The sequence below is a fragment of the Talpa occidentalis genome, unplaced genomic scaffold, assembly GCF_014898055.3.
Source record: "Talpa occidentalis isolate TD23 unplaced genomic scaffold, MPIMG_talOcc4v2.1 talOcc4.6, whole genome shotgun sequence".
NCBI lineage: Eukaryota > Metazoa > Chordata > Mammalia > Eulipotyphla > Talpidae > Talpa > Talpa occidentalis.
The window spans coordinates 87,737,974-87,762,144 of NW_023604972.1; the positions used below are offsets into that span (position 1 = coordinate 87,737,974).

Genomic DNA, 24,171 nt, shown 5'->3' on the forward strand with positions numbered 1-24,171 from the left:
TGGAGACCATGTAGTGTTGGCACGTAATGATGTTCTCCTTAACCCTTATTTTGATAAAAACAAAAAGATAATCTCTTTCTAATATTATGCTCCATCTTTTTCTTTATTTGTTTTAGGAAAACTATGAACAGATGAAAGCACTAGTGAATCAACTCCATGAGCGAACACAGACTATAAAACTAGGTAAACGTGTTTATTTTACAGTTTACATTTTTTAGTTAAGATGTCCCTTTATGGAAACGATTGGTTTTAGGAAAAACTAGCAGCACTAAGCTTTTGACTCTTCAAGATGGTGCATTGCTGGTATGTAGATTTTTGTTAATTTCTTGACCAGTTTTCCCTCTACATGTAGCATTGCCACTATTGGGGGGTCCGGGAGGGAAAGAAAATAATTCAAATTCATCAATTTTTAACTACTGTTTCTAAGGTTTTATTTCATCCACATCATCACACTGAAATGACTGTTCCATCTAAAGCAACTAAAACATTTTCATTTGATTAGTCATATTCATACAATGTACTCAATTTTGCATTATTATACATTTTTCTGCTGTGTTATATAACTTGGAAATAGTTTCGATATGGTTTATTGTTATTAAATTAGATTTCCTGACAACTTAATAAATTGTCATTATTTCCATTTTTTTTTTTTTTTAAGCTATAGACATAAAAGACATTGATTTGCTTGGAAGGTAATGTATTAGAAGTAAAAAAAAAAAAGAAAATGCTTCTTAGAAAGAAATGTAAAATATTAATGTATAGTATATATCTTATATATTATATGTTTACATAATATTCTGTTGTGCCACTATTGGTATATATACAATAATTTACTTTAGAAGATATGACTTTAAAGGTCTCTTCAAAAATAAGGGTGAAGCAACTTGAGACAGTACCTTTTTTGCCTGTCTGAAAATTATTTAGGAAGCTTTATGAATTTTAAAATTAGGATCTCAAAATTCTATAGTGGCCCAAGGGGGAAAAATGAGAACAGGAATAATACTCCAGGCTCTTGATCAGTAGAATTGCTAAGCTAGCCTGTGAGCATTCACACAGAAAAATCAGAAGAAAGTGCCTGTTGTGAGATGCACAAAAGACCCCAAACCAAAAACATACCAACACACACACACACTTGGCTGTTAAAGTTATGATGAGCCTGATCAGAATTGCTAAAGTACCAAACATATCAAAAACGTATCTTCAGAGGCGATTTTATTAATGGGCGATTTTTCTCTTTTTCCTATATTTATCTCTATTTTCCCAAAATCCTTTATATATTGCTTTTAAATTATGTTTGTGTAATATTCATTTTCATGGCATAGCAGGATGAATTCTGGACAAAACTGTGAAGGCCAATCTTGCCCTGTTCTTCCGTCTCTGTCCCCTCCTTCCCCCAGAGTCCTGCTCAATCCTTCTTCACCAACCAGCCTTCCCCCTCACCCTGAAGTCTTCATTTGTGACTTGTGATAAATAAAAAGGCTGACAAAAGTTAGCTGACTCTGGCCCTCCTTTTTGTCTTTTCTTTCTGTCTCCTACCTTTGTTTCAGGTTTCTTTAGACCACTGTCTCTGTCTTTAATGTCCCTTTCTTTAACCGTGGAGCTTTGTAGGATTATGTGAGAAGGGTTTTAGTCATTTCTATAGGGGAAAAAAGGATTACTCCTGCTGTGTTATTAGTAACAGCCAGAACTAAGTACTTTGATTAACACAGTTAATTGTTTATTTTTTATTTTTAAAATAATATTAATTAAAAAAATTTTATATCATTGTTCATTTTTAAACAATATTTGCTTCCCCCCACCCCCTCAGGTGTAGTCCCCATAGAGTTTCCTTCCCCAAGGCACCGGTGCACCATCACCTCAGTCCCCTGTGCTCCTCCCTCCCTCCCTCTGATCCCTCTCCCTCCTCCTCCCCTGCAGGATGTCTCTGATTTATAATTGTCCGTTTTTGCTTTGTTGTGTTTTGTACTGTTACTATTTGTTTACACTAATGTCTTAATGGTTTCCCCTATATTCCTGGTGTAAGTGAAACCATCCAATATTTTTCTTTTTCCTTCTGGCTTATTTCACTGAGCATAATTCCTTCTAGTTCCATCCACATTGCTGTGAATAGCATGAGTTCATCTTTTTTGATTGCTGAGTATTATTCCATTGTGTATATGTGCCACATCTTCTTGATCTAGTCATCTATTTTTGGGCACTTGGGTTGTTTCCAGGTTTTACCTATTGTAAATAGTGCTGCAATAAACATAGGGGTACAGGTGTTCTTTTGAATCAGTGTTTTTGTGTCCTTTGGGTAGATCCCTAGTAGTGGAATTGCCGGGTCATATGGTAGCTCCATTTTTAGTAGACTGAGGAACCTCCAGACAGCTCTCCATAGTGGTTGGACCAGTTTGCACTCCCACCAGCAATGTAGGAGAGTTCCTTTTTCACCACATCCTCGCCAACATTTGTTGTTGCTAGTTTTTTTGATATGTGCCATTCTTACTGGTGTAAGGTGGTATTTCTATGTGGTTTTAATTTGCATTTCCCTGATTATCAGGGATTTAGCACAAATTAATTGAAGGGTTATGTTTTGTTAGATTAAAAAAAAAGTCTTAATGCTGGACAAAAACTTTATCAATATGGAAAATATCACAGATGGTTTTGGTGGTTGATACAGAGGTCTTTTAGTGACCTAAAGATCAGACTTGTGTAGTTTTGGAAGACATTATAAAATGGAACTCAGTTAAGCTCCATGCATGTCATTCCAACAACCAGCTTAGCACAGCTGAAGTGGCAAGACTCTTGTGCTGTGCTTGCAGAGGCTGACAGCTGTGTCATGACTGCCCCCTGGTGACATGGGTTGAAAGATGCCATAAATGTAAAATGCTTCCTGATTTCAAGGGTGTTCAAGTGTGAGCAAAATATGTACACCTTAGAAAAGATACAGTGTAGTAAATGAGATTGTCCCCTTAATCCTGACCCACGTCACTAGGGAACACTAGGGAACTCGGAGTTCTCTCTGGTTTGGAGAAAATAAAAAAGCAATTTGACTTAATTCACACTCTCATGTAAGTCCAGAATTTTCATTTTAAAAGATTAGATGTGTGATATATATATTTTTGGCAAACTTAAGGCAGATTTAATCTTTAAAATGTACCACCTACTGCTTTGGGAAAAAACAAAACTAAACCCCTTAGATACAGGCAAAGAACCCTGATTTGGAAATAGGTTGTACTTAGAGAAGTTCTTTTGAAATAGATATGAATTTACTTTCTCCCCTAAAAAAATAAAGTTTTACTTAAATAGCTGAAAATTTCAAGTAGTATAAAGTATAGGAAGATGAAATTCTTGGGCAACAGTGAAAATAAATGTATTAAGGTAAAATTTGACCTCTCTGTTTCTGATTTCTTCTCTTGGCTTGCTGAGAGTAGACTTATAGATATTGTCAAGATCCTCACCCCTGGGTTGGCTGGGTGAGGTTTGCTGCGCTTATTTCATCAAGCAGCCTCATTGGGTTACCTTAGTGGACTGTTCACTTATTGCCATTTAATTTTCTTTGTCTGGAACAACTTTATGAAACACAATAATCTCTGAACCAAGATGCTAACAAAAATGAACTTTAAAAATTGCTATTTAGGGCCTCCCTGAGGGCACAGGGAGTTGAGCACAGTTCTGTGAAGCTGTCCGCAGCCTCTGCAGCACAGGTTCGATTCCCGGAAGGCCAGGGATATACCCACGTGGCAAGGCAGACCTCTCCTGTCTCGCCCACTGCTCCCCTCAGCTGTGTGTTTCAGCTTGTCTGCCTGTTCTGTTCCCCGCTCTGTCTCTTGTGAATCCTCTTGCCCTCTTGTGCCTCTGGCCTGTACCCCAGCTCTTGTATAAATAAATGAAAAATCTTTTTTAAAAAAATTGCTACTTCAACTCTCTTTGATTTGAAGACTTAAAAAGTTAGGGGTCATTAATGTACCTTTACATAAGTTTTGCTTGTGTTTTTTATGGAACTAATTTCTAAAAAAAAATGCCTTTTTACCTGGTGCAAATGAGGGTAGGAATTTTCAAATTTCACATGGTGCAAACACACTGCTAATTAGTTGTATTAGGTATTTAATAAAGGTGGGGGTGATGAAGCAGTGTCTGTAGCACTGTTATTCCTCTAAGTGAGTACTAGTGAATTCAGAAAATGTATGATAAACTGTGGGATCAGGGATAGATGATTTTTTTAATTGTTTCTTTACTTTAGAAAATTTAGTGAATCATCTGAAATGTCAGCCTTTTTTTCCACAGGATATATTAAACTTTTTAGAAGTACCCTGTTTTGGACTAAAATTTATGTTTTTCTGGCTTTATGTTAAATGGAGACCTTCTATCCTGTCACTCTAATCTAATCATGTTTTTTTGCCATAGGAGGTGGTAAGAAAGCTACAGCACTTCACTTGTCAAGAGGCAAACTCTTACCCAGACAAAGAGTGGATGGGCTTCTAGACCCAGGGTTAGTATATATCCAAGTGTTAACTCAGACTGCTCTCTATTCTGTGGTGCCCTCTTAGTTTCCTAAATGAATGATTTTAAATGTTTTAAAAAGATTTATTTATTTATGCATACAAGAACTGGGATACATGCCAGAGGTGTGGGGGTGGTGTGAGAGGATTCACACAGACAGAGTGGGGAACAGAGCAGGCAGATTGACTGAAATACACTGCTGAGGGAAGCAGCGGGCGCAGCAGGAGAGGTCTGCTGTGCCCTGTGGGTCACCTCCCTGGCTGGGGTTCAAACTCATGCTGCAATGGCTGCAAATTGCTTTATAGGTTGCGTCTTAACCCCTTGCACTACTAGGGAGTCCCCATGAAATTGTTTCTTATTGTAAGATTCAACAATAGATATTTATTGAGTGGCTATAATGTATCAAGCATTGTTCTAGGTGCTGTTACTATCCATTAGTCAACAAAACAAAGGCCCTTGCCCTACTGGCGTTTCACATTGTAGCAGGAAGAGACTGAAAATAAACCATAAACTTATTATGTTAGAAGGTGACAGGTGTTATAGGAAAAAGAAAGGTAAACTAGAGGAAGGGAGGGGAGGATGAGGGTTCAGTGAGTTTAGAATGGGATGATGGGGGGCTCTCATTGAGATGGCCTTTTGAGCAAAAATTTGATGGAGTTAAGAAAGGTAATCCTGCATATATCTGGGAAAAGTGTGGTGTAAGCAGCAGGAATAGCTAGTGCAAAGGCCCTGAGGTGGGAATGTGCCAGATTGGCTGATGTGCTCAAGGCACCAGGGGCCAGTGTGGTTGAAGTAGAAGTGGTGAAGGCAGAGTAAACAGTGGGAGATGGGATCTGATTCTTTTTCTGTTTTTTTTTTTTAAGATATATTTATTTATTTATACAAGCACTGGGTACAGTTAGAAGTGCGGGAGGGTGAGAGAATTCACCAGAGCCAGAGTGGGGAGCAGAACAGGCAGACTGATGAAGTACACTGCTGAGGGGAGCAGCGGGCGCGGCAGGAGAGGTCTGTTGCGCCATGTGGGACCCTCACCGGGGGCCAGGGATCGGACTGGCTTGCAGAGGCTGAGGGCAGTTTCACAGCCCAGCGCTCAACCACTGCGCCACCAGGGGAAGCCCGGGATCTGATTCTTAAGGTCTTGTTCGCAGAGACTGTTATGGTCTTTTGTTTGAAAGGGTTTTTCTATCTGCTGTATTGTAAGCAAATGTGGGCAGTAAGGGTGGAATTGCTGAGCACAGTTAGAGGGCTTTTGCAGTTATTCAAAGGAGATGAGGTGGTGGTGATGTCTTGGACTAGGGTTGCAGTGATGGAGATGATGACAGTGTTGAGTTTTGGCAATATTGATCAGACAGAGCTAACATACCAGGATTTTCTGAAGGATTGGATGGAGTGGGGAGAGAAGGAAATGAAGAGTAGCTATAATGACTTGCACATACACACATCCAATCTGGAGACAAATGCTATTAACAGCTATATCTACCCTTCTAGATAGTTTTTATGCATATGTGTATTAGACATCTATTTTTTAAAGAAAAATGAAATCATACTAACTATGGTGTTTTATACCCTTCTTCTTTTCACTTAATGTATCTTGCACTTTTTTTTTTTTTAAGATTTATTTATTTATTTATACAAGTACTGGGTACAGTCAGAAGCGTGGGAGGGTGAGAGAATTCACCAGAGCCAGGTCCTGCAACAGAGCAGGCAGACTGATGAAACACACTGCTGAGGGGAGCAGCGGGCACAGCAGGAGAGGTCTGTGCACCATGTGGGACCTTCGCCTGCGGCTGGGGATCAAACCGGGGCTGCAGAGGCTGCGGGCAGCCCAATGCTCAACCTCTGCGCCACCAGGGGAGGCCCTATCTTGCACATTTAAATAATTGGTAGAATAGTTGGCAGTGGTTAACAACCAGATCCTGGGGTCAAATTGTTAAAACCCAACTATGCATGTAATAATTGGCCTAGCTGGGTTCTAACTCACTAGTTTTGTCACCTTCGACAAATAACCTCATCTCTGTGTTTTAGTTTCCTCCTCAATTAATGGGGACATAATAAAATCAACCTCAGAAGGTAGCTCTGAGGATAAATGAGTTAGATTTCTGAAGGTCTTGGTAAGAGCTTCTTAAGTGTTAGGTGCCCATTCTCTTTCTGTGTTCATAAACACATGTGTACAACATGGGTTTACATGAGTTCCTCAAGTTGTGTTGTAGGGCTAGCCCATATAGATCCCCAAAGTATTCGCACTGAATTCTGTCTTAAATAATCTTTTTGTAGATTTCAGCACGCATAATGCTGGTCCATGAAGGAAAAAAAATAATTTCTTTTTCCTGGTGTATCTGTTTAAATATGTCTTTTAAAAAATGGCTTTAATTTAAATAACATCTTTTTTTCCCTGAAGGTCTCCATTTCTGGAATTATCCCAGTTTGCAGGTTACCAGCTGTATGGGAATGAAGAGGTCCCGGCAGGCGGCATTATCACAGGCATCGGGAGGGTGTCGGGGTGAGTCCTCTGCTACACTCATCAGTCAGAAAGGAGGCCCATGAGGCGCGGGCACTTTCTGCTTTGCATATTAGCATGCCAGTTTTTGCTGTTTATGTTATTCAGGACCAAAGCTTCCTATCCAGATAGGTATCAACCTATGCATCATTAGAGACAGAAATTGGAAGGAAAAAAAAAACAAACCCACAAAGATCCTGGGGGTCCCATCCACATCTCCCTATTTAATCAGAATCTCCAGGTGGGGACTTGGCCTGTTTAGTTTTCTTGGCTCTCCGGGTTATTTCTTGCATAACTAGGGTGAAAACCACTGTCTAGGAGAGTAGTTATCCGAGTGTAGTCCTCAGGTTGCATCAGCGTCACTCACAAACTTGTTAGAACTATAGGTTATTGGGTCTTCCCAAGAAATACTAAATCAAATGGAGGGGGTGGAGCCCCCAAAAGTGCTAAATCAAACTCTGGGGTGGAGCCCTACAGTCTTCTAAGAAGCCCTCTGGGTTCTTGAATGTTAGTTGAATGTTAGTTGAATGTTAGCAGTTTAAAAACTGCTGTAGGCGTGTGAATCCAGTCTGCCGGATGCTACATGTATTTGTGTATATTTATGTGTGATTTCACGTTTGCAGGAAGATACCATGCCAGGAACTGCCCATTGTTGCCTGAAGCTGTTGTGAAACAGCTCTGAGAATGGGGACTAGTATAGTCATCACCATTCTGCAGATAAAGAAATTAGTTTTGAGAGTTAATTAACTTCCTCAAGATCAAGCCTAGGGCAGAACTTGGCTTTGACCTCAGGTTGTTGAATTCTAAATGTGATATGCTTGATTCAGATGCTGGTATTTGTGTGTTTCTCCAATTTCTGCCTGTGATCTGTGCTTTCAGGGAAGGTATACCTGTAGCCATTTACCATTGTTGCTTCTTCCTTATTACCTTCCTTTACCTCCATATCTCCCCTGTGGCTATTTGGTTATTGTGATTTGCTTAATATTCATCCTGTGCGGAGCCATTTTTTTCTTGGACTCCTAAGGGATACCTAAAAATCTTTTTTAAAAAATGATGAACTAATGATGCAGAGTTAATCTAAATTCATTTATCACAGAAATGCATAGGTAGGATAGTTTTAATTTTACTTATAATCATAATGATTGTTAATATATTGGATCATGCTCTTTCACCTTTCCTGTACATGTACAAATATTTTCTCGTCGTGAATACTTTCCCTTTTTATTTTCTTGCTTTGTACCTTGTTCTCAGTTTTTATCCTCAACTTGGAAAAACATTGAATTTGCAACTGGGAACTGTACAGGTTCACGAATCTTTGGTTAAGCATCCTGGCCCAAGTGCTTTGGTACTCTTTGGTACTCTTTGGTACTGAGAGTGTACACACAGTTGGAATGAATGAATGAACAGTTGAGGTTCTACTCCTTAGTGTGGCCATTGGTAGTTTTAACCTAGAACTTCTCAGAGCCAAGGTCATGAAAAAAGTCACTAGTTCTATTACCAAAATAATAGATGCTGAGTGGGCAAAATGAATGATGTACAATACAATACATGTGGGTCTAATTTTATTTCTCACTTTGTAATGTGCATGTGTCCTTTTAGTAGAGAAGTAAAAGTGTCTATCTATTGTCCACATTCTTAGCATGTTGCAGAGCCACCGTTCCAGCCTCTTTTCAGTACAAGAGCTTTGTAAGTTCTGCTGGTGCAGCACCCACAGGATTGGGAAGTGTGAACACACTTTGGAGGTGTGGGCTTATAGCCCAGTATCTGCCATAAGTACCCTCTGAAGTCTAATTTGCTAATTGTTAAAGTAATGAAAAATTTCTTCCCATTCTATAAAACATTGCTTGTCATGTGGAAAAAGACCTCCTCTGACCTAGGGAATAAAACTGATACCGATATCAACTGCTGCCTGCTGCCACATTCTCTAAGATGAGCAGCACACTATAGGAGGCCTCAGTTTGGTTGCTGTTCTCTATTTTTTTTTTTAAAGATTTATTTATTTATACAAGAACTGGGGTATAGTCAGAGGCACAGAAGGGTGAAAGAATTCACCAGAGACAGAGCGGGGAGCAGAACAGGCAGACAGACCGAAGACACTGCTGAGAGGAGCAGCAGGCGAGACGGGAGAGGTCTGCTGTGCCCATGTGGGTATCTCCCTGGCCGGCCAGGAATCGAACCTGCATTGCAGAGGCTGCAGACAGCTTCACAGCGTGGCGCTCAATCTGCTGCACCACTGGGGAGGCCCTGTTCTCTATTTTTAACAAGAATTCAGTGATTTACTTTTTTTTTAATGAAGATTTATTTATTTTTATACAAAAGCTGGGGTACAGGCCAGAGGTGCGGGAGGGTAAGTGGATTCACCAGAGACAGAGCCGGGAGCGGAACAGCAGAAGGACCGAAGTACACTGCTGAGGGGAGCAGCGAGTGCGACAGGAGAGTCTGCTGCGCCATGTGGGATTCTCTCTGGCTGGCCAGACCGAACCCGCACTGTAGGGGCTGCGGACAGCTTCACAGCACTGCGCTCAACACGCTGCGCCACCGGGGAGGCCCTGCTTTACTTTTTAAATAGAGAATATGAAGTAAAATAACAAAAGTGTCATGAATATAAAGATTAAATTTTGTAAAGAACATGTTGTTTTATCAAGTGTCACTGTGGCTGTAGTACCAGCATGCTGCTCCATGCCATTTCAAGTTCTCCTCTGTTGATACTTTAAGCAAGATAGATGTGTTTGAAACTTCTTTCAGTTTTATAGAAGAGCATATGGCAGTAACATTGAAGAACTTTTGAAAATCTGAAATATAAATACTCTTGATGGATTAGTTTTCATTTTTCAAATTCTCTTCCTAAGAGGAATCCTGAGGTTTATTATGAGGGATTTCCTCATCCTTGAGATTTGGGTTTTTTGTGTTTTTTTTTTTTTGGTATTATTATCTTGTTTAGGGTCCTTTCATTCAAAGAACTGTTATGAAATGTGTTGTAGGTTTTTAGTTGTTTCACTTTGATAGGACTGATGAGTCTTTAAAAATCAAACAAGAGCATAAGAAATTGAGGGTTGAATTGGAGTGTCTGGTATTGAGATGAAATTGGACTTTAACTTTGAAGAAATCTCTCACATTCTCTTTGCAACTTCTGTCCTCCAGAGTAGAATGCATGGTTGTTGCCAACGATGCCACTGTCAAAGGAGGTACCTACTACCCAGTGACTGTGAAAAAGCATCTACGTGCACAAGAAATTGCACTGCAAAACAGGCTCCCCTGCATCTACTTAGGCAAGTCTCGGGAGTTGTAAAACAAACTATTATTATTTTATGTAGTAAAATACAAGACCCTTCAGAAGGCTTAATATATGACATCAGCAGTAGATTTTTTTAGTGGTTGTTCTAATTCAGGGTCATTGAGGTAAGCAGCTACCCCTGCTCTTGTCTTCTGCCAGTTTTCTGGGGTGCCCTTGGCTGCCTGGTGCTGGGTAGGATTCTATGGGCAGCAACACTAACCAAAGTATGAAACATCACCTGCTAAATGTTCTTCTGATTCATTAAAAAGAATAAAAATAGAAAGCAGTTGTCTGTGTTCCCAGATCAGCCCATGTGCTCGCTCTCCAGTGACTTTCTGAGGGAAATATGCATTTTTTAGCATCTGGAACTGAGTCTTCATGGACATTTTGTCCAAAGGATCCATATGTTTCCCTCCAATACTCTGTCAATGATATTTTTAAAAAGCTGTTGGTTTCTCCCATAATTGTAAAAGAAATAATGTTCTTTGTTAAAAACTCTGGGAGAAAATGGAAAAAGAGCTACTCATAATAGTATCACTGAGAAATAACTCCTAATAATATTTTGATATATGCCAGGTTTTTTCCCTATGTACATGTGGAGCCTTTTTCTTTTATATATTTTATTTTTTTGTTAACTATAATGGGTTCCACCTATGAAAAAGCAATAGCTAACATTTATGGATTTTTGAGTGCTAGAATCTGTGTATGTTAAATGTAAAATGATTGGATCTTATATAATTTGAGCAGAAGTAAAAAAAAAGAAATTTCATTTTCTTTTTTTTTTTTTAAGATTTATTTATGCATACAAGAGCTGGGGTGCAGGCCAGAGATGCAGGGTTGGGGGTGAAGAGGATTCACCAGAGAGAGTGGGGAGCAAAACAGGCAGATTGACTGAAATACATTGCTGAGGGAAGCAGTGGGCGAGAAAGGAAAGGTCTGCTGTGCCATGTGGGTCACCTCCCCGGCCAGGGATCAAACTCATGCTACAGTGGTGTGGATAGCTTCACAGTGCTGTGCTTAACCCCTTATACCACCAGGGAGGCCCCAGAAATATCATTTTCAAGAAAAGTAAATTTATGTTTGAAATTAAAATAGATTTAAATCTAAAGCATTAAAAAAAAACAACAACAAGGCATTTAATTTGGTGCTTCCTGGATATTGGTTTAAAATCCCAACATATGCTGTCCATTTATGTGGGTGTTTAACAGCTACTGATGTAGAGATTTTTTTATTTGTGACAGTGAAAATACTAGGTGGCTTTTGCACACATGAAAACAGATGAGGCCCTGCTGTTTGTAGGTGCTGAAAACACTGTAGGGTTTGCAGTAAAAAGCACACATGGATCCTGTCTATGACAACCTTATAATGAATTGGAGACACAATATAATGTGTTAGATAACAATAAAAGGTTTAGTGGTTGTGTGCAGTGGTAGTGAGTATAGACCCAGCTAGCTTCCTCTGACAGTTACTTGTGCGCTCACAGAATGTGTTGAGCATTTGTCATTTCAAGTCATCTCAGACACCTATGGGGTAACTACTGTTACCTTTGTGTCATAGATGAGGAAGCCAAGATATAGAATGGTTAGGAAACACCTCTAATCACACAGCTGTAAAGTAGTGAAGTCTGTTTTGAACTCAGCTGGCTTCGTGCCCACTAGTAGACTATGTTGTGAAACGCCACCAGAAGGCAGTGTGTGACAGTGCACATAAATTCTGCAGATAAATTTTGTGTTGTTTTAAAAGAGGGAAAGATAATTTTTTTGGCTGAAATGGTTAAGAACTGATGGTGTTTCTTGAATTTTAGCTGGTCTTCAAGGGAAAGAGTGTCTCAAACATTTCAAGTAGAATTTTGCACAGTGGTAGGAGACCTTTGCCCATTGCTCCCCTCAGCAGTATACTTCAGTAAATTTACTTGTTCTGCTCCCCACTGGGTCTCTGGTGAATCCTCTTACCTCCCGCACCTCTGGCTTACACCCAGTTCTTCCACGCCAAAAAAGAAAAAAAAAATTAAAGAGGTAGGATGACCTAATGGGGGATTGTGCAAAGAGGTGATAGCGTGTTTTAGAAGGATAGGGCAGGTTTTCTGTGATTGTGATTAAGAATTGCCACTGTCATTGATGCAGGTCTTGTGTGTGGCTTACTTTGTACTCACTTCTCATTTCTCTTGTCTTCAGTTGATTCAGGAGGGGCAAACTTACCTCGACAAGCAGAAGTATTTGCAGATCGAGAGCACTTCGGTCGCATATTCTATAATCAGGCAATTATGTCTTCTAAAAATATTACCCAGGTAATAGCTCGTTGATGAGATGTATTGCTTTTTGCTTTAAATGTCTTTGCTAATTAGGTATTTTTCAATGACATAAAATGGAATTTAGTCTTTTTCTTTTTTCTTTTTTTTAAAGATTTATTTATTTATTTATACAAGCACTGGGTACAGTCAGAAGCGCGGGAGGGTGAGAGAATTCACCAGAGCCAGAGCGGGGAGTAGAGCAGGCAGAAGGACCCAAGTACACTGCTGAGGGGAGCAGCGGGCGGCAGGAGAGGTCTGCGCGCCATGTGGGACCCTCCTCCGGTGGCCGGGGAGCAGCCAGGGATCGAACAGGCACTGCAGAAGCTGCTGGCAGCTTTGCAACCCAGCGCTCAACCCCTGCGCCACCGGAATTTAGTCTTTTTCACAAAAAGTATCTTAGGGTTCTTTCCAAGATTCTTATGTTAATTATGCAAATACTCTTATACTGTATTTAAATATTCTCAGGTGTCACTTCATTTTTCCTTACCTAGCCTCACCTCCCCTCAGCCTCACTCATAGTTTTTAAATTTTGTCTTTTTTGCTTCATAGCTTGGTAATTGGTTTATGGGCTTAGTTAGAACAGGCACTGTTTATTATTCTTTTAAAAATGCATTTCAACCTGTAATGAAGCAAGATAGGACCTGGAAAGATAAAATCACTGCTGTGTGACTCTGATAAAGAGATTGAGGGAGCCACAAATATTCTGGGTAAGACAGACATTTTGTTTGCTGTGTAGATTTCAAATACCCAGTTAGCCCACATAGGCATGAGTACTGTAGGAATGTTGATCCATCAGTATAATGGGTAATGTTCTTAAATTCTTGATAACAATTGAATTAATGAGGTGAATTAATAATGTATATTTTATGACTTATTATTTTTTATATTTTATTTTTATATTCCCCATACAATTGCAACCCCCTTATTTTGACCCCAATCCCTCCCCTCCCCGCCCCCCACCCTCATAGACTGTCTCTGGTTCATAGTTGTTTGTTGGTTATGATTTTCACTTTCTTTTTTTTTTTTAAAGATTTATTTATTTATTTATTTATACAAGCACTGGGTAGAGTCAGAAGCGCGGGAGGGTGAGAGAATTCACCAGAGCCAGAGCAGGGAGCAGAGCAGGCAGAAGGACCGAAGTACACTGCTGAGGGGAGCAGCGGGCGGCAGGAGAGGTCTGCGCGCCATGTGGGACCCTCCTCTGGTGGCCGGGGAGCAGCTGGGGATCGAACCAGCGCCGCAGAGGCTGCGGGCAGCTTCGCAACCCAGCGCTCAACCGCTGCGCCACCGGGGAGGCCCATGATTTTCACTTTCTTATAGTTATTCATTTTCCTGGTCCCTTATTTAAGTTTTCTAGATTCCTGCTATAAGTGAGAGCATCCGGTATTTTTCTTTTTCTTTCTGGCTTATTTCGCTGAGCATGATCCCTTCCAGCGCCATCCATGTTGCTGCAAATTGCATGTGTTTATCTTTTTTGAATGCTGAGTAATATTCCATGGTGTATATGTACCACATCTTCTTGATCCAGTCATCTATTTTTGGGCATTTGGGCTGTTTCCAAAGCTTAGCTATTGTAAACAATGCTGCTATAAACATAGGTGTGCTGGTGCCCTTTGGAATTAATGTTTCTGTGTCCTATGGGTAAATACGTAGGAGTGGAATTGCTGGATCATATGGAAGCTCTATCTTTAGTAGGTCCAGAAATCTCCACACAGCTCTCCATAGTGGTTGGACCAGTTTGCACTCCCACCAACAGTGCAGGAGAGTTCCTTTTTCTCCACAACCTCACCAACATTTGTTGTTGCTACTTTTTTTAATATGTGCCATTCTCACTGGTGTAAGGTGGTATCTCATGGTAGTTTTGATTTGCATTTCCCTGATTACAAGTGATGTTTCATTTATTTCTGCTTGGTTTTTATTATTTCTTTTCTTCTACTGGTATTGGGGTTTTTTTGTTGTTCTTTTTCTAGATCTTTGAGCTTCGAGATTAGGTTGTTTCTTTGAGTTCTTTCTTGTTTCTGGATGCGAGCCTCTATTGCTATATATTTTCCTCTTATTACTGCTTTTGCTGCATCCCATACATTTAGGAAATTGGTGTCTTCATTGTCATTCAATTCAAAGAATTTTTTAATTTCTTCTTTGATCTCCTCATTAGTCCAGTGGACTTCCAGTAGTGTGTGTTTCAATCTCCATGAGGTAGGAGAGTACCTTGCCTTCTTTTTATGGCTTATTTCTAGTTTGATGCCTTCATGGTCAGAAAAGATGGTTGGTATGATTTCAATCTTGGTGTATCTGTTGATGTTTGTCTTGTGTCCCAGTATGTGATCGATCCTGGGGAATGATCTGTGTGCACTTGAGAAAAATGTGTACCCAGATTTTTTTGGGTTTAGTGTTCTATAGATGTCTGTTAAGCCTAAGCTCTTTAGATCCTTATTTAGAGCTTTAGTGTCTTTACTTATTTTTTTGTCTCGTTGATCTATCCATTGTTGATAGTGGTGTGTTGAAGTCTCCCACTACGTATGTGTTTTCTCTGATGTCTGTTTTCAGAGTGACAATAATTGTCTGATATATTTTGGTGCTCCTTCGTTTGGTGAATATATGTTAATGAGTGTTATTTCTTCTTGAAGTATTGTCCCCTTGATCATAATGTAGTGACCTTGGGGTCTCTTTTTATCTTTTTGAGTTTGAAATCTGTTTTATCTGATATGAGTATAGCTGTTCCTCCCTTCTTTTTAGGTCCATTTGCTTGTAGGATTGTTTTCCATCCTTTAACTTTGAGTCTATTTTTATCTTTTGCAGCTAAATGTGTTTCCTGGAGACAGCAAAAGGTTGGGTTTTGTTTCTTAATCCAGCCTGCGACTGTGTCTTTTTATTGAAGAGTTTAGTCCATTTACATTTAGAGTTAGTATTGATATGTTAGCATCTGTATTTGCCATTGTGTTTGCCTTTCCTTTGATTTTATTTATTTATTCTTTTAATAACTTTTTTTTTTTTTTTTTTGGCCTTCTTTTGTTGTTATTCGTCCCTCTGCGGTTCTGGCTTTGGGACTCCTTGTAGTATTTTTTGGAGTGGGGGTTTAGTCGTAATAAAATTCCAGAGTTTCTGTTTGTCTGGGAAGGTCCTTATTCTTCATAGAGGAAGGAGAGCTTTGCGGGATAGAGTATTCGTGGTTGGCATCTGTTTTCTTGGAGTCTGTTGACTATGTCCCTCCACTCCCTCCTTGCTCGTAGTGTTTCTTCGGAGAAGTCTGATGTCAGTCTGATTGGTTTTCCATTGAATGTTATCTGTTTCTTCCCTCTTGTCAGTTTCATTATTTTTTCCTTGTCTTGGATTCTTGGGAGCTTTACTATTATGTGTCTTGCTGTATTTTTCCTTTCGTCATGGAAGTTTGGTGTTCTTCTTGCTTCTTGTATATCAATTTTCAGCTCCTTCTTCACGTTTGGGAAGTTTTCTTCAATTATTTCCGTGAATATTTTCTCTGTTCCTATATCTCTCTCCTCTCCTTCTGGGATTCCTATAACTCTTATATTTCCTTTCCTCATGGAGTCAGATAGTTCCCGAAGTCTTTTTTCAGTCTTTTTCCTTCGTACTTCTCCTTCCTTTTCTGTTTTAGTTCTTTTTATTTCTGTGTCTTCAAGAGTACTTATTCATTCTTCCATTTCATCTATTCTGCTTTCATTGCTTTTCCCAGAGTTCTTTAGCGCCTCCATTAATTCTTTGATCTCCTGCATTTCTTTTACTTCTCTCTTTAGGGACTCAATTTCATTCTTCTGGTCATTAATTATTTTTCCCTTATCATTATTTTCCTTTATGACTTCTGTCAGTTTTTTAATCACGGCAGTTTTAAATTCTCTTTCTGGAAGGTTCAGAATGTCTTCCAAGTTACTGTCGTTGCAATCTGGTAGGTAGTTTTCTTTTTGTGGTGTGCTTTTTTCCTGAGGGGTTGCTGGGTTGCATGTGGTTTTTCTACTCCCTGCTGCCTGTTTTCTAATTTGCCGTATTCCTTGGGACACTGTGTTGCTGGTACTGACCGGCATCTTCGGCGAACTTCTCAGCTCACCTCTGGCTCCTCTGGGAGACTTCTGCTGGTTTCAAGCATTCTCTACTGAAGAAAGGTCCCTGTTCTAAAATGCTGATGTGGGGGACACGCTCCCCTGTGCACCAGGTCTGTCCCAGCAGTGGGTGCAGCTCCCCTCTGGGCTGGGACTGCAGGCCAGAAGGGGCCTGGCTTGGGCGAGCCTCCCAGCTCACCTCTGGCTCCTCAGGGAGCCTTCTGCTGGTTTCACACAGTCTCCACCAAAGAGAGGTCCCTGCTGCAAAATGCCGGTGCCAGGGATGCACTCCCCTGCACACCCGGTCTGCCCCAGCGGTGAGTTATGACTTATTTTTTAATGGCTGCTCTTCAGGTAAAGGAAGAAAAAAATGTGATACAGGCGTTACCTGTTTTTCTACAATCACTTTGTGTTGAAAGTGATGAGAGTTTAAAAAAGCATTTTATATTTACATTATTATATAAAATATCATTATATAGTTGACTCTTGAACAAAGATGGGTTTGAACTGCGTGGGTCCACTTACTTGTGGATTTACAGCATCTATATTGTTTTGTATTATATCAGACAGTGTTGATGTCAGTATGATAGAAGATTCATCTCGTACACAGACGATGCGAATTTAGGGTGTTGATAAATATAGCTCAGGGATTTTCTCTTTCATATGATTTTCCTTAATGATATTTTCTCTCCTCTAGCTTATTTTATTATAAGCATAAATATATAATACATATATGTATAATACATATTAAGGAAAAAAATGTGTCTGTTGACTCTATGTTATTGGTGAGACTTCCAAGTTTAGCAGCAGGTTATTACTAGTTAGGTTTGGGGGAGTCAAAGTTATATATAGGCTTTTGACTTCCTGGGTGTGTGTGTGAGGGTGTCGGTGCCCCTCTTGTATTGTTCAGGAATCAATTGTATTTTTAATAGCTTTTCTAGCAAGCCATTGAAATCCCCATTCCCTACAACTTATGTTACACTTACAGTGTACCTTGAACTGGATAGTCTTCTGCAATTTTTCAGTGAAAGGGTGAAGGTATAGGGTTCACGAAGCTTTTCAGAATAAGGTAAAAAACCTCTTGACTTGTTCTCAGAGACTCTTTCTACAGGGCAGGCTGCTGACCTTCAATACGTAATTTGCCTTTGGTGTAATGAGAACCAATCTCTATTTGTGCAAGTAAGACCAGGAGGGTAATGGAATTTTGTCAAACATATTTCCAGACTATTACCTTTGTTTTTTAGCATCTGTTTTATTTTCACTCAAAAATTTTACTGGTGTCTTTGGTGGCAGTGATGACAAATATTGTTACTGTTCATTACACATCATTTTTAAGCCTTTTTGCTGCTTTCTTGTTTTTGATTTAAATCTTTGAATCAGCAAGGACATCCTCACCCTGCCAGAGGGCTCTTTTGGTCTTTCCCATCACAGAGCAGACTCCCCCTCCCCTGTGCTGGGTGGACTATAGCCACTCACATGTCTGAGTAGAGATCTCAGGAGCTGCCTTGTCCTGATGTGGATGAGCGTTGCTTTGGTGTCTCTTCCAGCTAGAGCCTGGGTTGTGCCTTCCGTAAAAACCAAACCTCTACCTTTGAGTGTTGTCAGAACAGTTTGTGGTCCTCGTTTTATGTCCTTTTAATATCTTCTTAGTTGAGAAAGCAGAACTTGATTTTTGGATTCCAGATCATTTGCCCAAGTGAACTCTGGTGCAGTCCAGGCTAAGGTCTTTGTGGTACCAAGGATGATGCTTTGGGACATGGAAAGTGGTCCCTGCTGGTTTGGCCCTGGGGTTCCTGTGCTTTGTGAGGGAAAATTTTAGGTCCCTGCCACACCATGGGAGACGCCTTTGCTGGTGCACATTTACTTTCTTTTGTGAGTGAGTGAATGGCTCATGATTAAATGATGAGAAGAGATTGTGTGAGTGGTGACTATTTTTTTTCAATCACTCTTCTTTTATCTATATTTAATTTTTATTTCTGTGATCAGAATTTGCTTTTGCAATTTTAGTTTTATGCCTGTTAGTTACTTGTAACTAGAGTAGACTCTCTTTTTTCCGATGAAAAATTTGAGAATTTTTATTTCTGTTTGTTTAGTAAAACTGCCTTTCAAAGTATTTTTTAATAACAACATGATTGAAATATAATTCACATACCAAAGAATTTACCCAAGTAATGTGAATCCCCATTAGGGCATTTACAGAACTGAATCAAATTTGGAAGATCTTCATTACCCCAAAGAAAATACCACATCTATTATTAGCGGTTTTTTCCCATTCTCCCCAGTCCTCCTTAGCCCTCTGGAAACCCCTAATCTACTTCTGTCTATTGATTTACCTAGTTCTGGACATCTCAGGGAAAGAGAGCTACATAGTGAGTGGTCTTTGTGTCTGGTTGCTTTCACTCAGCATGAGGATTTCAAGGTTAAGCTGCCTGCACAATCTCCCACCCTTTTCTGAGCCCATACCTCGTATATAATGTACTAGCCAGTTTAAGAGAAGAGGATTTTTAAGTACTGTAGAGAAACACATCTGAAGTATGCTTAAAAATATGGTCAAATTCCCTGAAGTAATGATTTGGCAGCTATTCACTTTTCTACTAAATTGATGGGCTTTTTCCTCCTCTCTGACATGACACGACAGAATCATTTCATTTCCCTCAGTTTTGACTTACTGCATTTTGACAAAATCATACCTGTTTTTTAAAAAAAATTAATTTTCAGTTGAGGTAATATTTGGATACCCCCATCAGGGTCTCCTCTTTTTTCTCCCTACCCCCTCCTCTACTCACATTCTTGGTCTCTGAATATTCTGATAGTTGTTATATTTTCTTCTTTCCTTTTTTTTTTTTTTTTTTTGTTCATTAATTGTTTTCTTGGAAATCTGTTATGTCTATTTAGTTTTTTACATCTTATTTTTGAAATTGTCCCCTTTTATTTTTAAATTTTTTTTTTTATTTTTTAAAGGTTTATTTATTTATACAAGCACTGGGTACAGTCAGAAGCGCGGGAGGGTGAGAGAATTCACCAGAGCCAGAGCGGGAAACAGAAGTGGCAGACTGAGGAAATACACTGCTGAGGGGAGCAGCGGGGCGTGGCAGGAGAGGTCTGCAGGCCATGTGGGACCCTCACTGGGGGCTGGGGAACGAACTGGCACTACAAAGGTTGCAGCGCTCAACTGCTGCGCCACGAGGGGAGGCCCTGAAATTGTCCCCTTTTAGATTCTTAGACCATTGTGACTTTTCCCTAAGTCAAATCCCTTGCCCTTTTTTTATACTGAAATAATTTGAATGGATTCTGGTGTTCTGTTTCAGAGACCAGGCTGATAAGGTGAAATCATATCCTTCTGTCATCATGGAACCTTAAAAAAAAAAACAAAAAAAAAAACAGGAGGCTGGAGAGGGATCAGAGGGAGGAAGGGAGGAGCACAGGGGACTGAGGTGATGGTGCACCGGTACATTGGGGAAAGAAACTCTATGGGGCTATATCTGAGGGGGTGGGGGAAGCACATACTGTTTCAAAATGAGCAATGATGTAAAAAAATTACTATAAAAAATGAGCAATGATGTAAAAATAATTAAAATTAAAATAAAATATATAATTAAAAAATAAAATTAAATTTAAAAAAGAAAACAAAAAACCCCAAAATATATCAGACATTCACAAAGTGTAGTAAATAATAAAACAGAAGCACTCTTTCACTTAGTATTAATATTTCATTTGTTATTTTTTCCTCAGGTTTTTAAAAACTTATTCATGCACCATTTAGCCATTCAAAATATCGTTAATTGCATAATTTGCCTATGTTTTCTACTTCAACACTGTTATAATGAATGTTTCCTTGTGCTCATAGGCAGAGGTTCTATATCATAGGTATCTTCAAGCAAACTTTTGGGTGATTGATAGGCAAAAGCAGTTAAGTGCTAAATACTTCTATGAAATATTGGCAGATAACTGTCGTAGCCATTTTTAATAACATAAGTGAAGTAGTTAGGGAAATGTCCTTTGTAATTATCATTAAATAGAAAAATATTACTATATACTGCCTTTCATTTTTGGATTAATGGTAGTATGACTTTTTGCATTTCAAAAGAGACATTTCTGTGACTAAGAAACTGATAAAATATTGGAATTAGTTGCAGAAATTGTTTTCATATACTTAAAAACATGTCATTACATAGTTCTCTTATTTGTCTTTGTGATATTATTTATTCCTATCTCAGGTTAATCAGCCAAACCCATATTTATACTTTGTGTCATACTAATCTCTAAGCAAGAATATAAAAAATTTTTTTTTTTATTATGGAAAATTTCAAACACAGAAGTAGAAAAATAATTTGCAATTGACTTTTTTCCAGCAAGATTTTTAATTGTGGTGTTTATGTTAGCTTTATTGTTCGTGAGCATATTCAAGGTAACACAAAGTATTAACAGAACTCATTTGGAGAGTTAGTTCAGTTCAGTATCCCTGAGGTAAGTGGCAGTTATTTAGAGAGCTTTTTATTATTGTTAAATTTAAAAGTTATCCCTTTAACATAGTTTTACTAAACCATGGGTATTTTTTTCTCTCCTTTAGTTCTTCAGGCTAGCGGTCTATCTGGCTACTCTTATCTCTGACAGAGATTGTCTTTAAACCTTGTAAAAGTGTGACATAATGGGCCTCCCCGGTGGCGCAGCGGCTGAGCGCTGGGTTGCGAAGCTGCCCGCGGCCTCTGCGGCGCCGGTTCGATCCCCGGCTGCTCCCGGCCACCAGAGGAGGGTCCCACATGGCGCGCAGACCTCTCCTGCCGCCGCTGCTCCCTCAGCAGTGTACTTCGGTCCTTCTGCCTGCTCTGCTCCCCGCTCTGACTCTGGTGAATTCTCTCACCCTCCGCGCTTCTGACTGTACCCAGTGCATGTATAAACAAACAAACAAACAAACCAGCAAACAAATAAATAAAGCATGCCTCTATTTAAAAAAAAAAATTATTAAAAAAAAAAAAAAGTGTGACATAAGCCCTTCAAAATGCTTTGAGAGAAGAAAATAATAAAATGTTTAGAGGCCTCCATTTTAAAAATGATGTCTGGGGACCTGCTAATAATACCCTTGGTACTGAAACTTTGTGGGGCCCAAAAGTTGTGTTATTCACTGAACTGTACCTAATGGCTGTGTTGTGTGCTTGTGTTCCAGATAGCTGTGGTCATGGGCTCCTGTACAGCAGGAGGTGCTTACGTGCCTGCAATGGCTGATGAAAACATCATTGTGCGCAAACAGGGCACCATTTTCTTGGCAGGGCCCCCATTGGTAAGAGCATAGTCTTGATTGATTGATTGAAATAAAATACATATATACAAAATTTACCTTCCTAACCATTTTTCAATTGTTCTTAAAGTATTGTGCCAAAATATACATGACATAATTTACCATTTTAAGTCTATGGTCTATGTTCAACATATAAATGAGACCGTCTGTCATTTGTCTTTTTCCTTCTAACTTAATTTCACTTAGCATTGTCTTTTTTAGGTCATTCCATGTTGTGGCAAATGGCAGGAGCTCATCCTTTTTATAACTGAGTAGTATTCCACTGTGTGTGTGTGAATGTGTGTGTATAGCATTTTTCTGATCCACTCCTATACACTTAACCTTGTTCAGTAGTCTACCATTAAAAGACCTTGTGTACGGGTAGATTAAAAAGAAGCAGTAACAGCCTCATCTGTTTGAGAATTCTAAATTTTGATGCTTGTTTACTGAAAGTTGAGACAAGGCTTTGTAGCTTTCACACGTAATGTGGGGTTGAGTTGCTATAGTTTTCAGTAGCTTAAGGTGTTTGAAAAAAATGCGTAGTAATAACACAAATTTTTGAAAGGGCTTTTGTTCTCCTCCTGTCTTTTGTTTATTTTCTGAACTTGTTATTTAGTAGAGTGAGTTGCTTTTATGTTCTCTATGACTTTTATCATCTTTGTACTTATCACAGCATGAAACATATTATAGGTGTTGACTGAAATAAACATAGTATATCTGTTGTTTACTCCCTTTCACAACTTAAATATCCAGACACTTCTTGTAATTTGCTATTGTCGGACTGAATGTTATTTTATATTGAACTTTTTTGTAAGATGAGAGCCAAGAGTTTAGTACTGGGGGGTGGAATAATTGGAGGTGAAATTTTTAATCACCTCTCCCTGTGGAATAATATTTTATTTAAGACAGAGCTTTTGATTTAGTGAGTAATAAGTCCTTTCTATGCTGTATTTTTAGATTAATATTCATTATTCTTAAAAAAGCATTCCCTATTTGAGGAAAAAGAAACAAATTAGCCAACCCATAGAAGTAGGAGTCAATAAGTAATTCCCAAGTTAGCCATTTGGCATTTAGCACTAAATGATTTTTCATTCTTTTTCCTGTTAGAATTTCACAGACTATAATTAAGTCATCCTTATTTATTAATTGAATTCTTTCTTTTTGATCATACTCTACTGAGTCTTTGATGTAAGTAATCTTGGAGATTCCCCCCTTCCCTATTTTACAGATATTATACCTTTAAGATTTTGTGATTGTAACTGAAATTTATCAGCATAGGCAAAATAAAGGCCTTCAGTACATTTATTGATTGTTCAAAGATGGATAAATCACAATTCCTACCATAAAGGAATAGAGGTTAAAGGAGATAACAGATAGATGCAAATTATTGCAATACAGTCTGGCAGGTGCCCGGCTGGAGGCATAAGTGGGATACTGCTGGATCACAGATGAGCAGGCACTGCTGTGTTGACATGGTGGGTGTATTCATAATGAGAAGGCATGGGTGGGTCAGGGAAAGTCACATAGAGTAGGTGACCTGAGGTGGGACCTGAAGGATAAGTAGGCGTTCATCAAATGGGTGAGAGGGAGAAGGGGCCCGGCAGTGGAAACAGCACGTGTAATCACAGAGGCATGTGTGTGGAGGCAGCCTAATATAGGGGAAAGAGAGAGGGTTTTCAGCCATAAATGCCTGCATTCAAACCAGGTTCCTGTACTTGCTCAGGACTGGAGTTCTGAATTTTCTGCGCCCCCTGCCAAAGATTTATTTATTTATTTATTTATTTATTTATTTATTTAATTTATACAAGCACTGGATACAGTCAGAAGTCTGGGAGGGTGAGAGAATTCACCAGAGCCAGAGCGGGGAGCAGAACAGGCAGAAGGACCGAAGTACACTGCTGAGGGGAGCAGTGGGCATGGCAGGAGAGGTCTGTGCACCATGTGGGACCCTCGCCAGTGGCTGGGGATCGAATCGATGCTGCAGAGGCTGCAGGCAACTTCGCAACCCAGCGCTTAACTGCTGCGCCACCGGGGAGGCCCCCCGATTTTTCTTTTGTGGACTGGAGATACTGTTCCCTAGCTTGCTGGTCGGTGAGAAGAGAAAATACAGTGTTGTTTAGCCCCATGGAAGAAGGAGTGGGAGGTTAGTCGGGTTAGATGTGTGTGCTCAGTAGGCATTTGTGTGTCTTGAACAAATCTCACCTTCAGCTTTTATCTTCCTTGCAGGTCAAAGCAGCAACTGGAGAAGAAGTGTCAGCTGAGGACCTCGGAGGTGCTGATCTTCATTGCAGGTGAAAGAGA

The 24,171-nt window shown here is 39.5% G+C and overlaps 1 protein-coding gene across 1 annotated transcript in view; it reads left to right on the forward strand.

The window, feature by feature from the left end:
- MCCC2 (methylcrotonyl-CoA carboxylase subunit 2) overlaps positions 1–24,171 on the forward strand; it is a 53,431-nt gene that overhangs the window by 5,892 nt on the left and 23,368 nt on the right. Inside the window, exons 2-8 of the mRNA XM_037529551.2 lie at positions 117–183; positions 4,387–4,471; positions 6,881–6,982; positions 10,121–10,248; positions 12,428–12,540; positions 21,760–21,873; positions 24,097–24,161. Coding sequence (XP_037385448.1) covers positions 117–183; positions 4,387–4,471; positions 6,881–6,982; positions 10,121–10,248; positions 12,428–12,540; positions 21,760–21,873; positions 24,097–24,161 — 674 coding nt within the window. The remainder of the gene's footprint in view (positions 1–116; positions 184–4,386; positions 4,472–6,880; positions 6,983–10,120; positions 10,249–12,427; positions 12,541–21,759; positions 21,874–24,096; positions 24,162–24,171) is intronic.